The following is a 14,232-nucleotide window of genomic DNA, read 5'->3' on the forward strand; positions in this document are numbered from 1 at the left end:
TTATGTCTTCCATATTTCCAACCATATCCATAATCACATACTGTGTATGCTACCATTGTATATAGTGTATTATCTTACCTTTTTTCATTGATTGTACTTATTTGTATTTTTGTATTTCCTTCTGATATCTGTGAGCTGAGGTGACACAAAAATTTCCCCATTGTGGGATCAATAAAGTCTTATCTCATCTCATCTCACCTTATCTAACATACATTATTGGCCCAAGCTGTGAGCCTGATCCTTTGCTGTGAGAGAACGACAAGTTGTTTCTTTGTTTTTCTTTTGGAATGGGGGGGGGGGTTGTCAGTTTATAAGAAATGACCTCACAATGTTATTTTTTTCTATTTTGCTTTTTGTCTGTTTCCTTTTCTTTTATAATTGAAACTGTGATCCGAGCTACAGGGCTCTGTCCTGGGATCCTTGAATAAAAGGTAGTCTACACTGTGGGCAGGTATCCAGTCTGTCAGAGTCGTATTCAATATTTGGTTCAGAAATATGAATGAAAACAAAAATCCAACTAGGATTCTTGCAAATTGAAACTCTGTCCTTGACTGTATTGTCCAACTGATCAATCAAACCTTCAGCAGGTAAACCTTATTCATGACATAACAAGGTAAAAAAAAATTAAACAGTAACAGTCTAAATGAATGATATGAATGTGCAAAGAGTCATTCAGGACTGTAAAACGTAAACTACAGACCCCCAGAGTCTTCATCATTAAACCTCTGGTTGCTTCTTTTTTCTATTTTATATCAGACACTTCAAAGGTAAAGCTGCATCGTGTCATGGTTAGGCAAAGTGCTTTGTGTGTGTGTGTGTGTGTGTGTCATAAACAGCTATGAAAGGCCTTTTCTTAAAGACCCAAAGTGGAGTTTGAATTCGAGTTACAGCAGACTGTCGCCACTTTGAAACAGGAATCGAACGCACCGTCCACCCTAGTCCACAGCAACCACCAAAGCAACCGCCTGGCATGACCTATAAACATATGCTTTTTTCATAACTATCAAAATATGAAATGATTTGCAAACAGTGAAAGTGTTACAGCTGCAGAGAGCTATGGCAGTATCTTTGGAAGCTGTTTACATTGCTAATAATGTAGGATATGATGTAACCATGGAGACAGAGTCAATCATGTTATATAGCGGTGCATGTTTACTACAGTGAATGAGGTGATTGCGTGCACAGCGTCCACACACTGCACAGCACAGGGTAAAGACATTGCTTGAATATTGTACATACATACATACATACATAGCTAGTGGATCTAAGGGCTAGTGGATCTGAGGCATATATATACATACATATATACGTACGTATGTACGTACGTACTGTACGTACGTACGTATACATACATACATACGTATGTATGTATATACGTACATACATACGTACGTACGTATGTATATACATACATACGTATGTATATATATACATACGTACGTATGTATATATATACATACGTACGTACGTATGTATATACGTACGTACGTATGTATATACATACGTACGTATATACATACGTACGTATGTATGTATATACGTACGTACGTAGGTATATATATACGTACGTACGTAGGTATATATATACGTACGTACGTACGTACGTATGTATATACATACGTATGTATGTATATACATATGTATGTATGTATATACATACGTACGTATGTATATACATACGTATGTATATATACATACATACATACGTACGTACGTACGTACGTACGTACGTACGTACGTATGTATGTATATACATACACATACAATAATTCAAAGCAATGTCTCAGCGTAGTCCGTTATAACTGTTAATACAAGCTCAGTATAGTCAACCCAATGTCAGGGAACTCCAGTGTGGGAACTAGTGCCTTTTATGTTTATGTTTGTAGTCATTTAACTTCTATCCATCCATTCATGACTTGGTTCACTTTGTGGCTGGGCTTTATGTGGGGTTATATCATGTTTTGGGGCTGGAGTACCTGTCCCCTGATAGGTTTAGCAAGTTTCTCCAAGAGTTTCTCCATGAGTAGCACTTCTAGCTCTTCTAGCTTCTAGCACATCTGTGGCTGTGCAGGCTGCCAGTTTTTTGGTTGCTCATTTTACTCCACTGGCCATGAGTGTGTAAATACCCCCACTAGTTATCTTGGGCTGCAGTTAACTCCAGAGAAAGGGGTGGGTCTCCCATGACAAGATGAAAAACAATTATCTGGGATACATAAATTTCACAATGCATGCATATATCTCTATCAATTAAATCTGACCTGAGGTCTGCCATTTTTCAAAGATTCTCTGAAACATTTCTGTAAATGAATGAAATGAGTTCTTCAGGTCACTCAGCAGTCCCACAGTGACAAATGAAACTTCTGTAGATGAAAAAACTGCCAGATACATCCTGCAAAATGTTTAACAAATACAAGATCGCTATATAAATGATTACATTAAAAGCAGATATTAAGTATTGTTGCTCACCTATGTTTCTGATAATGTTACTGTTAAAACAATCGTAACCTATGCGCTCTCAGGGGTGAAATTTGGCTTTGAGGGTCAGGAGCAGAAAAAGCTTTTAAGGACCTTTTGATTTCCAATCCAGTTCTACTTTAAAGCATAAAAGATGAAGCAACAGTGCTTCTCTGTGCTCCTCTGAAATCTGTGTTAAACGACAACAAACATAAATTAGTAGCAAAAACACAGTGTAGAAGGTAAGAAGAGGTTTTACACCACCATCAGCCATAATGCTAAATTTGCATCTTCAATCTGTTTTCAAGAGTCCCACACTCAGTGCAGCCTGACTGCAATCCTGATTATAAATGTGCAGCACACACAGACAGAGAGGTACGGTTTAATGTTTATTGTTAACCTAAGTTACTGATCATTTACAGTATTACAGAGTCTTTGCATGATGTAAAGGTTACTTTACGTTTATAGCTGAGTCTCAGACGTGACAGGTGTGACAGCAGGAAAGAGGATCAATAAACCTGCATCAACCTGCATTAAACGAGCAGGATTAAAGGAGCCAGACTTTGTTCACACAGGTAGGATTGTATTTTACACTGACCCTGGGTCTGCATGAGTACCATACAGTTTAAGTGAAGCACTGGAACTAGTACATATTTATTATAGATGCACTGAAGCTAATCGGGATATTTACTGTGAATCTAGCCAACAGAACTGCCGAATACTCTTAATGTGTCATGCAGAGTGTGAGAGGGATTCCCTAAGACGTATGTGTATTTGGCCAACATCCTCCGAGAAAAAACCCACCACAGAGCGAGCACTCCTGACAAGCTGGTTCGGTGTTTTGCTGTCCGTGGTAGAGGACCTGAGCTTAAATGGAGGGAATTGAGATGGAGTTTTATGTACTGGCTCTGACGTCTTTAATAAACTAAAGAAAGAGATGGCAAACAACTTACCTCCAACAGCTTAAGCTCCATCTGCTCTAATGACCAGCAGCTTGCCTGGTTCGTGTTAGTGTGGTACACCTGGATGTGAGTCAGGGATTAGAGCTGGGCTCAGGTTTTATGATATTCTGTGCTTCTGGTCTTACCCCTGTCTGGGAATCCAGTTCTTAATGAACTATATATTTAAAAAGTATGCATGAGAGATTAGAGAGGAATAATAATCACAATAATAATGATCCTTGATGCTTGATCAAGAGGCAACTATTGTCTGCTCTCACTACTGTAATGGTTTTGCTTTAGTTATAAAGTTTACATACAATATACAGTGGGAGAAATAATTCTTTGGTCCCCTGATGAATTTATAAATTTGCTCACATACAAAAAAATGAACAATTTCTTAATATTTATCATAATTTAATTTAATAGAGAAAGAATATCAACCAACTATGCAAAAAAGGCCCACACATTACATAAAAGTCATAAATGGATTGATTGTAAACCCCCAAAAAGATTCAAACTAATTCAATCAGATCTAGTAATATACACTGTGAAATCTTTGCTTTGTTAACTTGGTTTTCATTTGTGATTTGAAGCTACATGAATAGCCCCCTTCCCCTTTTATGTTTTTAATTATTTTCTATGCAGCATTACTCAGAGACTGAAAACCTTTTAAAAGAAAACACAAAGATTTTGAAAGACGGTTGTTTAAACATCCAATCAAAATCTCCTGTTAAAAAATTGTTCCAAAATGAAAGTACAGGTGATGTTCAAGATGGGACTAGTGACCTCCTGAAGCTTCTAGATGGAGGGAGCAAGAAGATTACACTTGCAATCCAACTCTTACAAATAGCCTAGTCTACTTAGCTAGCACAACCTTATGCTTATAATAGAAGGGAAGATGGGTGATTGTAATGTACTATAACGGTCCTGAGCCTCACACAAAAAGGCTTGCCATCCAACTCAAGATGGGACAAGGATCTAGTTTACATGAAGATATACATAATGCCACTCCTCACTCTTCTAAATGTGCTTTCCAAAACCTAGTCTTTTAATGTCGTAATCCCACAGAGTTGTTTCACAAAGGGATTGACATGTTCTTTATGTCCTAAATGTATTTACACTTGGCACATGTGTTGCCAGCTTGGAATAATTAAAAAAAGATGAACAGTTTGACTGTTACTATTTATTCATTGTGATTGCTTTAGAAGGGTAAAGCTAAACTTTTTTGTGTACCAAACATTTGAGTATTAAGTGAACTTACACTGCAAAATATCAGTAAACAACCTAAAAACCTATACAAGGATACTTGAAGATACATAAATATAACCTTTTCAAGATACGATGAACTCAGAGAATGTGGTTTCATAGATTTTTTTAAGTCATTGTATTGCAAACGATTTAAATCTAATTTTTTTCCTACAACTATTGCTAAAATGTCCTGTGGCCTGACATTGAAGGTCTCAGGTAAACAGAGCTTTTGCATGCAAACCTTGCCAGTGGGTGCGGCTAAAAACACCACCTGACAAGTTTGTCTCTGGTTAATCTGATGAGCTTAAAGTCTTAAATGGAAATGCCCGAGTGTGTACGTGTGAACAGGCCTGTGTGTTTTTATTGATGCACTTAACACAGCCATCTGTGCAAGCTGGCTAAGGGAGAAAGAGGGCAGAACCAATCCGCATTCCCAAACGGTCTTATGCATACCACGTTAGTAGCCACCTCATCAACAGGTTATAGGTATCTTTGCTGCACTGTTTGAGCATAAATTTGGAGAGAATGCCTGAAATGACTGAGGAACTAGAAGTTATCTAGCACATACTGGACAGACAACAAAAGTCGAAGCTGAAGGACTCCAGATAACTTTGCCTTCAAGACCGCCAGACTCCTGGATTTACAATTTTATTTCCTGGCCTGACTTGTTTTTCCTTGAATCCTTAAATCACTTTGAATGCAACAATGGGCTGTTCTCCATCTAAAGGAAAGTTATTTTCAAAGCCAGAAGGATCTCCAAAAGCTTCTCTGGGTGAAGTACCACAGGATGTTAATAATTGTAGACCTGTAGAAGTTGAGAATACATGTTTGAAAACCGAAGTGACCGAAAATGAACTTCCACTTCCGAATGAAGGATTTCATAGCGAAGAGACTGAATTATTTCCATTGGTCTCTGATGCAAAGACTGTACCAAATCTGCAGGACACCGATGAAACAGAAGTAAACACGATGCCCCAAGAAATAATCACCGATGTGGAACAAACCAAAGGAATTAAAAAGACAGCAAAGCAAAAAAGAAGTAAAGGCAAGAAAAGGTCTTTTGAGAATCACAGGAAGTTCTGTCATGTACAGACAAAGGTGGACTTCCCACCTCACATGCTGAGAGCTCATCAGGCAGCCTATAACTTTCTGAACCCAAACATTTCCAAATATGAAACTCTTTTGGGTCTACTAGATCAGGCTGCCCAGACACAGCTGTCCCTCCAGCCCATGATGTCTGCTTTAGTATTGCGCTTTGAGGAGATCAACCAAGCACTAGAGGATATGGCTGATGAGGGGGAGCTGATGTTGAAGGAGCATGGTGAATACATGACCTTACCTTCTGGGATGATTTGCTCAGCTAACCCTAGAATGAATACAACATGTCAAACCGATCCACCTCCAGATCTTTTACAGCAACTACTCCAACAGTCAACTGAAAAGATGAAGTTAGTGGGAGGGTCAGTCCAGGCACTAGGTGACACTACACTTGAGGAGGCAGTGGAATATTTTTCTTTTGTCTATAAAGTGCTAAATAAGAAGCTGCAGACGAAGCAGACGGCAGAGAAGAGGCTTTTTCAAGTGATCGCAAAAGTAGAAAGGGCAGCCATGAGGAAGTTCAACTCAGAAGATTCAACACTGCATAGTGAGGATAGTGGTATCGGAGGAGAAAATGAGAGTCTGACGGGTTCTGAAAGGCATCGCCGGCATCGTGGAAGTGCTGGATCTGAAAGTTGGGGGTCTGGAGTCAACATTCGGAGTGCATTTGATAGTCTCCCCAGTAATTCGACCAACCTTGGAGACCATAATGAAGATGAGGATGAGGATGAGGATGATTATGATGACGATGATAAAGAGAATGAAGAGGAGGAAAGTGATACACGAGGAAGGAAGAGGTCAAACTCTTCCCCACCTGATCCCAGTCAGGCCATTCATTATATGTTCACAAATTACAATCGAGATCAGCAGGCAACAGTCAAACAATCGCTGATTGATCCTGTTATTGCAAAGCCTGAACACCTTTCATTAACTACGTGTGGAATGACAGAATTACAAAACAGCCAGTGGGTCTTGGATGATAGAATAAAAATGATGGCTGAAATACAAGGAAACAAGGAATTACCAAGACCTCATTGCAAGCTGGATAGAGCTGAAGTAAGACGGCATTCATTAAATGGATTGTCAGGTTTACACAAAGGCGTTGTGAGACCAAATAAGACAAATTGTTCTGTAACAATCTTAGCAAACCAACCACCAAAACGCCACTCTGTCAGAAGGTTAATTCATACCTTTAGCAAAGTAGCTGATGGGAGACCTGAGCAGAGTCTCACTAATATTCCACCTCATAACAGGATGCCCAGGAAAAGTGGCTTACTTCAGTTATCTGACGCAGTAAATGACAAGGAAAGTTCAGTCAACAGTGGCAACAACAACAACAGCTGGCCTGATAGCAAGGACGAGCTGGATATGGACAACCTACCACCGCCCCCCCCAGAAGTTCTGATGGACAATTCCTTTCAGAGTACTCAAGTCCTAGCAGGAACTGAAGTGGGTTTGCAGAAACCTTTTAGTTCTCAAGTGATAAACCCCAAGATTGGAATCTTCCATCGCCTGAAGGCATCTATCCACAATGTAGAAGTGTTACCAAACCGAGCATGTATGAGGCCAAGGTCGATTGCTATCTCTCCTGCCCATCCTGTTACACAGGATGGTGTTATGGGCACTCAGGATGCAGATCAGCTGCAATCAGAAACAGATCTGAACCTGGAAATTAAGAAGGCTAATAATCTCTACCAAAAGGCATGTAAGATTATTCACCTGCGTGATGCAGCAGAATCTTCTGATAAGAGAAATCTTGTTGAACCAGGCATCAGGGCAACTTCTCCTCTTCAACTCACAATAGATCGGAAATATAACAGCAATGAATTTTATGAGGGTGAATTATCCTCTTGCAGTCTGACTGTGATAGCACCACCTGTATCTAGAGTCCGCCTTCCACCATCTTGTCCTAGTACATGCAAAAGATTTCCAAGTCCCCCTGTAATTAGACCTCAGTCTACATCTAGGCACTCATCTCGTCCCAGTTCTCCCAGAACAGTGACACGCTGTATAGATAACAAGACAGAAGAAATCATTCCATCTGTATCCTTTCGCGACGCACGCTCTGTTTTCTGTCAAAATGAGTTTCAAAACTTGAAGACCTGTTTGCCCCCTGAAAGGTCTGCGCTTCCCAGACAAGGGGGAGAGGTCTCCCGAGGAAGACTACTGACCAGAGCAACAGACACCTCTACTCGTCGCACCCAATCAGACCATAGGCCTAGTGGGACTCTTCATTCAGAGTTTCTAAAGGATGCCAGTTTGGCCTCTATGCAGGAGAAAGGGAGTAACCTATTGCCACAAAATACAGGTAAATATTACAAAAGATGAAATATGTGATTACATATTTTTAAAATTGTGCATTTCAAATTGTTTAAAAGTAGCTCACCAAATCTTTATGTCACTTCTGAGTCAATTTTGTGATCATATTAAAAAATGTAAACTACTCAACACTTAAATTAAACATCATAGCCTAATGGATGTAACATTCAAACTGAAAATCTTGACTGTCATACACTGTAATTTGCTGAGAAGAAAATAATGTTACAGCGGTTAATTGAAACCAAAATCATCACCCCTTTGAGACCTGGGTTCAAAATCAAATGAAAAATAAAGTTAACATTTGTTGTTAAAAGTCTTTCCTTGACTTTTTAAATAGCATATATTGAAAACAAACAGATTAGTTTGACATTTGGTGACTGTTTGCTTTGAATCTACCGAGATGGTTTTTGACTCAAACAGCTGTCTTACTTTTCTCTGAATGATATCCGCATATCTGGCAATCTGAATTTCCAGATCTGATATGCAATTGATTTTTCTGTCTTTGTGTCATACTCTTGAGTCTTGATGTCTCACAATTTCTGGAAACCAGCATACTCCAGCAGTACCATACTCGGTTGCCATGAAAGGGGAACTGCAAAGCCACTGCATGTTGAAAGAGAAGCAATAGTGAAAGCAGGCAAATTCCCCATATTCTTAGCAATTATGCACCAATTGTCTACACAGTTGGTGGTGCAACTGGTTACTCTATGAGTTTCTTAGTTGAAAATAATACTGCTATGAACACTTTGCTATGCACTCTTATTTAGGCACCAGTCACACATTTGCCTAGAGAACAGTGAGCAACCATGTGGCCACTAAGGAAAAGTGTATATTCCACAGCTGGTTGGTGAATGGTTGCTGCCAGGTTACTGGCAGTCACTGGCGATTAAAACTGGTTGCAAAGAGGTATGCAGTACTGCACTGAAAACCTACATGCGAGTGTTTTGATTTCTAGCAGGTTGCTGGGGTTGCCTATAGCTTGCATGGAAGACATAAACTTGTCTGCAAACACACAAACTACTTGCAAAGACCTAATAAAACTTTGAAAAGTGCGACACAAAGCAGAAGTAGAGAACCTTCAAAGTAAAAATTACGCCTTTTCAATCAATCAATCAATCAAGGCTTTATTCCCCAAGTGCAGGTTGCCCTGCAGTGAATTCCCAGAAGGGAACAAGCATCGAAGGCGTTTGGAAAGGGAGGGGGGATGAGTGTGTGCATATCAGTGTATATGTATATGTGTGCGTGCGTGTCCAGAGTTCAGCTGAGACATTGGAACAGACTAAACACAGTTGTTATCAGGGTGTTTTTGTTCGGCTCCAGCCTTGCGACTGCAGCTGGCACTGAAAAGGTATCCGCATGAAGTGATGGTGCTTTTAACTTTTTACTTTAGTGCTAACAGCTCAGATGAATTTCAAAGCTGTTCTAACAGTCCAACACTGGTCTCTCAATCTCCCGTTGGAGAGCCGTGAGCTTCTCCATGATGTTATCAAACTTGCGCTCTGTGATGTTGTCATTCTTGTGCTCAAAGAGCCGATTCTGAGAACTCACGACCGCAGTGAGCTTCCCCAAGATGTAATCCAATTTGCGCTCAGAGATGTTATTCCGAGCGAGCCCTTCCAAGATGTAATCCAGTTTGCACTCAGAGATCTTATTCTGAGTATTCACGGCAGCCGTAAGCCTTTCCAAGATCTTGTCCGTGCTGCGCTCAATGAGCCCATTTTGAGAAACTCACGCCTCTTCCCATCGTTTCAATCCCAGCGGGCAGCCTTGTGGGGGTTTGAACAGCCGGTTGTGCTTCCTTAATTCTTCGATAAGTCAGGGTCAAGCCAGCTCCGATCAGCAAGAACCCTGTTACCATGGTTCCGAATAGGTAGATATCTTCAGCACTCAGGCTCACCCAAGCCCAAACTTCTTGTTGAGAAAGGGGTGTCAATTGCATTTAGGGACCAGTTGATCCAATCCATAATTCCTCTTTTAGGTTTTAGAGAACAGACTGTGAGAGAATGTTCCAGGGAAAAGTAATACAAAAAACACGAGACTAGACAAGGACATAGGAGGCTAAGCAGGGAAGCTAAGGGAGAGGAGGAGAGGAGAAAAGTGCAACCGCCTTCGTCAAAAGCAAGAGCAGAGAGGTGTTGGTTGCAGTCGTAAAGAAACAAAGTCCTTCATTTCAAGAGTAAATGATGAGTGTTTGCAGACAAATTTTATCTTCAATATAAACAGTGGGGAATTGCCCAAATCTGCTAGCAATTTTGTAAGCTATCTCACCAGCAACAGCCAGCAACCACTTGCCAACCAGTAGGGGAAGAAACATTTTCGCCCTCACAACCAGTGGATGCTAGGGCATATCCAACCAGTCTCTAGGCCCATGTGACTGAGGCCTTAACAAATTTTTTATTGTTTATGAGAGATGTGGAGTGTATTATCACTTAAAAGCTGGAACAATAGTTTCAGTCCCCATTTTGTAGTCCCCCTCGCATGACAAATTAACTGCAGGATATATCAAAAAGAATCAAGTCTTCTAAGTCTATGACCCCCCCTAAATTAATACAACTTCAAGGAACTGAAAAGTAGGGATGGGTATCGTTTAGGTTTTATCCGATACCGGTGCCAAATTGGTACTTTTGAAACGGTGCTTAAAGAATGGAGAACACAAAATTGGTCCAAAAACCTCTCATGTTCAGCTGTTTTTTGTAAAAATATAACAATGTTAGCCTTTTCTGCAGCTATGGGGCATATATGGTATCACTCTTGGCTGGAAGCAGTGCTTAAACAATGGAAAAAACACAAACTTTGTCCAAAAACCTCTCATGTTTAACTGTTTTCCACTTTTTCTTTGGTCATTTTAGCCTTTTTAGCCAGGGTGAAGGGAGTATCTGCCATCAAACAAGAGGACAGCCGCATGTAGCTATGATGATGTTTGCTAGTTCACCTTACATGCATTAATGTAATAACGTGGTTAGCCTACTCAACGTAAATTAGCTACTCACGCAGAGAAGAACGGCTGCCGCTGCCACCATCATCCGTCATCATTTCTGCTACACTGGCAGGGCTAGGGGCCAGGACTCTCCTCTTCGTGTTTTTGGGGGATGTTGCATAACAGGCAACCCACCCGCAGTAGATGTGCTCGGTGTGAGGTCTCGCAGCAAGCTATCAAATACGGTGCATTTCTGGGCTTTTAAAAAAACCGCTATGCGTCGCCAGGTGTTTCATCGGATTTGAGGTGTTACCTCCTTTGACAGTATCACAGTATCAGCTTAAAGCACTTGTTGCTGCTGAGTTTGCATATTTTGCTATGAAGTACAGCCAGACTTTTGACCGCTTCGCCCTGGGCATTTTTAATCTGTAGCTCTGCTCTAACAGAACGTACGTACCTGGCCCCGCCTACTATCCTCGGAAACGTAAAATGATTGGCTAGAATCTAAAGTGTATCACAGCTCAGGGAAAAAAAGCACCGAAATAAAGCACCGAAATGTGCGCTGCTTTTCGGTCTGGTTACTACCGTTTATGTCAGAACCGGTGCACCGGACACCGGTACCCATCCCTACTGAAAAGTTACATTTTTATCCTGATACAGTCTAATTAATGCCCCACTAGTCTAATTAATTTCAGGGAAAATGACTGATTCATCTTTGAAAAATCATCAGAATTTGATCTCTGACAAGATAGTAGTTTTGTTAAGGAGCACCAGCCAAATGATATTTAAAATATTGTCATCGTGCACATAATCTAACTTTTAGCATTCCTGTAGTGCTCATTAAGCATTTTTTATATAGATATATATATCTATAAGAATATAACAGAATACATCAAGAATATATCATTTATTGGTTAACAAGTGATTTCCATAGTAATAATTCACACATGCAACTAACTAGGAGTACTACCCCAAAATGTAGTTGAGAACTAGAAAAAGGGATTACATCAAACAACTTCATTTAAATTGTAATTTTTGATAACGTAAACTGAGTAAATGTACTTAAATACATTACAGCATTTGCTTTGTCTTAGCCTTCTTTATCCAGAACTGTGCTTGTAGAGTTTTACTTCTGAATAGATTAACATGGAGGATTTAGTCACTCTGGACACATGCAGTATAATCTTTTTCAAACAGTTTAAGTCTAATTCATACCTACAGCTCCTGTGCTCAGATATATGGTACCAACCTGCCTCTAGGAAAGACACCTAGCTTAATCCACATTGGATTAACCCTCCTGCCCTACTCCAGTTATGTAAACTCCCCAGCAAGCAAACCCAACATGATCTACTCATGCACTAAATTTCCCCCCCATTATTTCTCGTTCTCTTGCAGGCTAGGAAGCCTTCCAATGACAGGAGATGATGACACCCTAAAGTCCAGCTGTGAATGGCCAGGGTTTCTAAAGTAAAATATGAGTCGGGAAGAGAATAATGAAAGAAGTTGTATATTAGCAGGGACTGGGTTTTTTTTTTTTTTCTCTTTTCCAGTTAGACTTTTTTTTAAAGACTCTGCAGTAATACATGTAATTAAGGATTAAAGCATTTTTCTACTCTATACTGAACCCTGAGTGATAAACCTCAAGTAGTTTTAAAGAGACGTGTATTATATGTGTTTTGTTAAAACAACTATACTTTTAAATCCCTCACAATCAGGGAGTTGTTTTGGGGTTCAATATCAAAATAATGTAATTTACATGATCATTAAATGTACTAATTTGTTGTTGTTTTTTTTAAATAAATGGATTCAATGTTGTGTTTGGGTGATTTAATGATGTTTTCTATATCTAAATAAAATAGGAGAATCAAAACCAAATCCATCTTTCAAAAAGAAATCTTAAGGGAAAGTCGAAAAGGACTGATATCCTGTTTTGCAAATAAAGAGCAATATGTCAAGATGACTTGCCTGTGTACACCAAGCTACACATACAGTTGTGGGCAGATGTTTACATTCACCCATGACGGGCATAAATGTCATGGAAATTTGGGGCTTTAAATTATATCTTTAAACTGTTCTTTTTTCAGGTTGGAATGAATGGAATTATTTTGGATCTTCTGTAATCCACACAGGGTCGAAATCATACATATAGCATGGATACATACATAAATATATGTATACATACATGACAAGCTCAACGCCTAATAACTTCTAGTTAGTGATCATGATTGTCTAAAATTAGCTGATGCTCTTGTTAGCATTAAAAGGATTTAACTGACCACATTAGTTGGACTAACCAATACTCAGATTAACAGCAAAGTCCAAGGAACTCAACGAAGATCTAGGAATTTGATTTGTCAGTTGCTAATTTGGCTCATGGGCTGACCAAGTGACCCAGCAGCCTGGGTTTGGGTCTGACCTGAGGCCCTTGCTATGTGTATTACATTACTCTTTGCCCCTGCTTTATTGTCCACTCTACTGCAAAAATCAACAATGTGAAGAGTAGATTGGCACAAGTTCGGAAGCTTGGTTGCTGGAGCCATTCCGAAACAACTGAAGATTCCAAGATCTTCTGTTCAAACAACTGCACATAAGTACAAGTTATTCTGATGTGTTACCGTGTTGCCAAGGTATGGAAGAATACCCCAACTGTTAGATGAGAGGAAATTAGTTAGGATGTTCAGGAATAAGGCAGAAACCTCCAAGGCTCAAGTCTGCTATGAACTAAAAACTGCAGGAACCTCAGCACCACTGTCCACAGCAAGTTGGTTGCTGAAATTAGTTTTCCCAACATGTCACTGTTGTAGTGGGGCACTGATCAGTGAGACACCGCTAGTAAACCTTTTGCATGTGTGGGGGTTCTCAGCCAGAGCTGCATGGACTCCACACTGGGATGAGGAGAGGCCTGTTGTTGCTGTGTGTCACTGATTTTTCTGCTGCATTCTGTCTTTTAGAAAATAAATCCAGTTTTCCAACCAGTCTCTGTCTGTCATCACAATGCAGTCTTCCATCTGAAATCTTCTACACAGAGGAGGGATATGGTAAATGAACTGGTTCATCTACTCTACCTAAGCACGTTTTTAATGCTTTTTCTACACAAGTGTTTGGAGAGCAACCTGTGGTTAGGTATCATGCCCAAGGATATGCAGACTGGAGCAGCCAGGAATTGAACCACTGACCATTTGATTAGTAGCTGACCTGCTCTACTTCCTGAACTGCAGCCAACTCATGTATAAGTATTGGACAAAGGATGTTGAA

At 40.0% G+C, this 14,232-nt stretch overlaps 1 protein-coding gene across 1 annotated transcript; it reads left to right on the forward strand.

Moving 5' to 3' along the window:
• The first annotated feature begins 5,006 nt into the window (after nucleotides 1–5,006).
• Nucleotides 5,007–12,761, forward strand: pcare2 (photoreceptor cilium actin regulator 2). The gene is made up of 2 exons (XM_005747774.1): nucleotides 5,007–8,049; nucleotides 12,373–12,761. Exons 1-2 carry the CDS (start codon nucleotides 5,349–5,351, stop codon nucleotides 12,375–12,377), a joined length of 2,706 nt encoding a protein of 901 aa, XP_005747831.1. The 5' UTR covers nucleotides 5,007–5,348; the 3' UTR covers nucleotides 12,378–12,761.
• Nucleotides 12,762–14,232: the final 1,471 nt, after the last annotated feature.

Source organism: Pundamilia nyererei, unplaced genomic scaffold, assembly GCF_000239375.1.
Source record: "Pundamilia nyererei isolate P.nyererei 1_Seehausen unplaced genomic scaffold, PunNye1.0 scaffold00204, whole genome shotgun sequence".
Taxonomy (NCBI): domain Eukaryota; kingdom Metazoa; phylum Chordata; class Actinopteri; order Cichliformes; family Cichlidae; genus Pundamilia; species Pundamilia nyererei.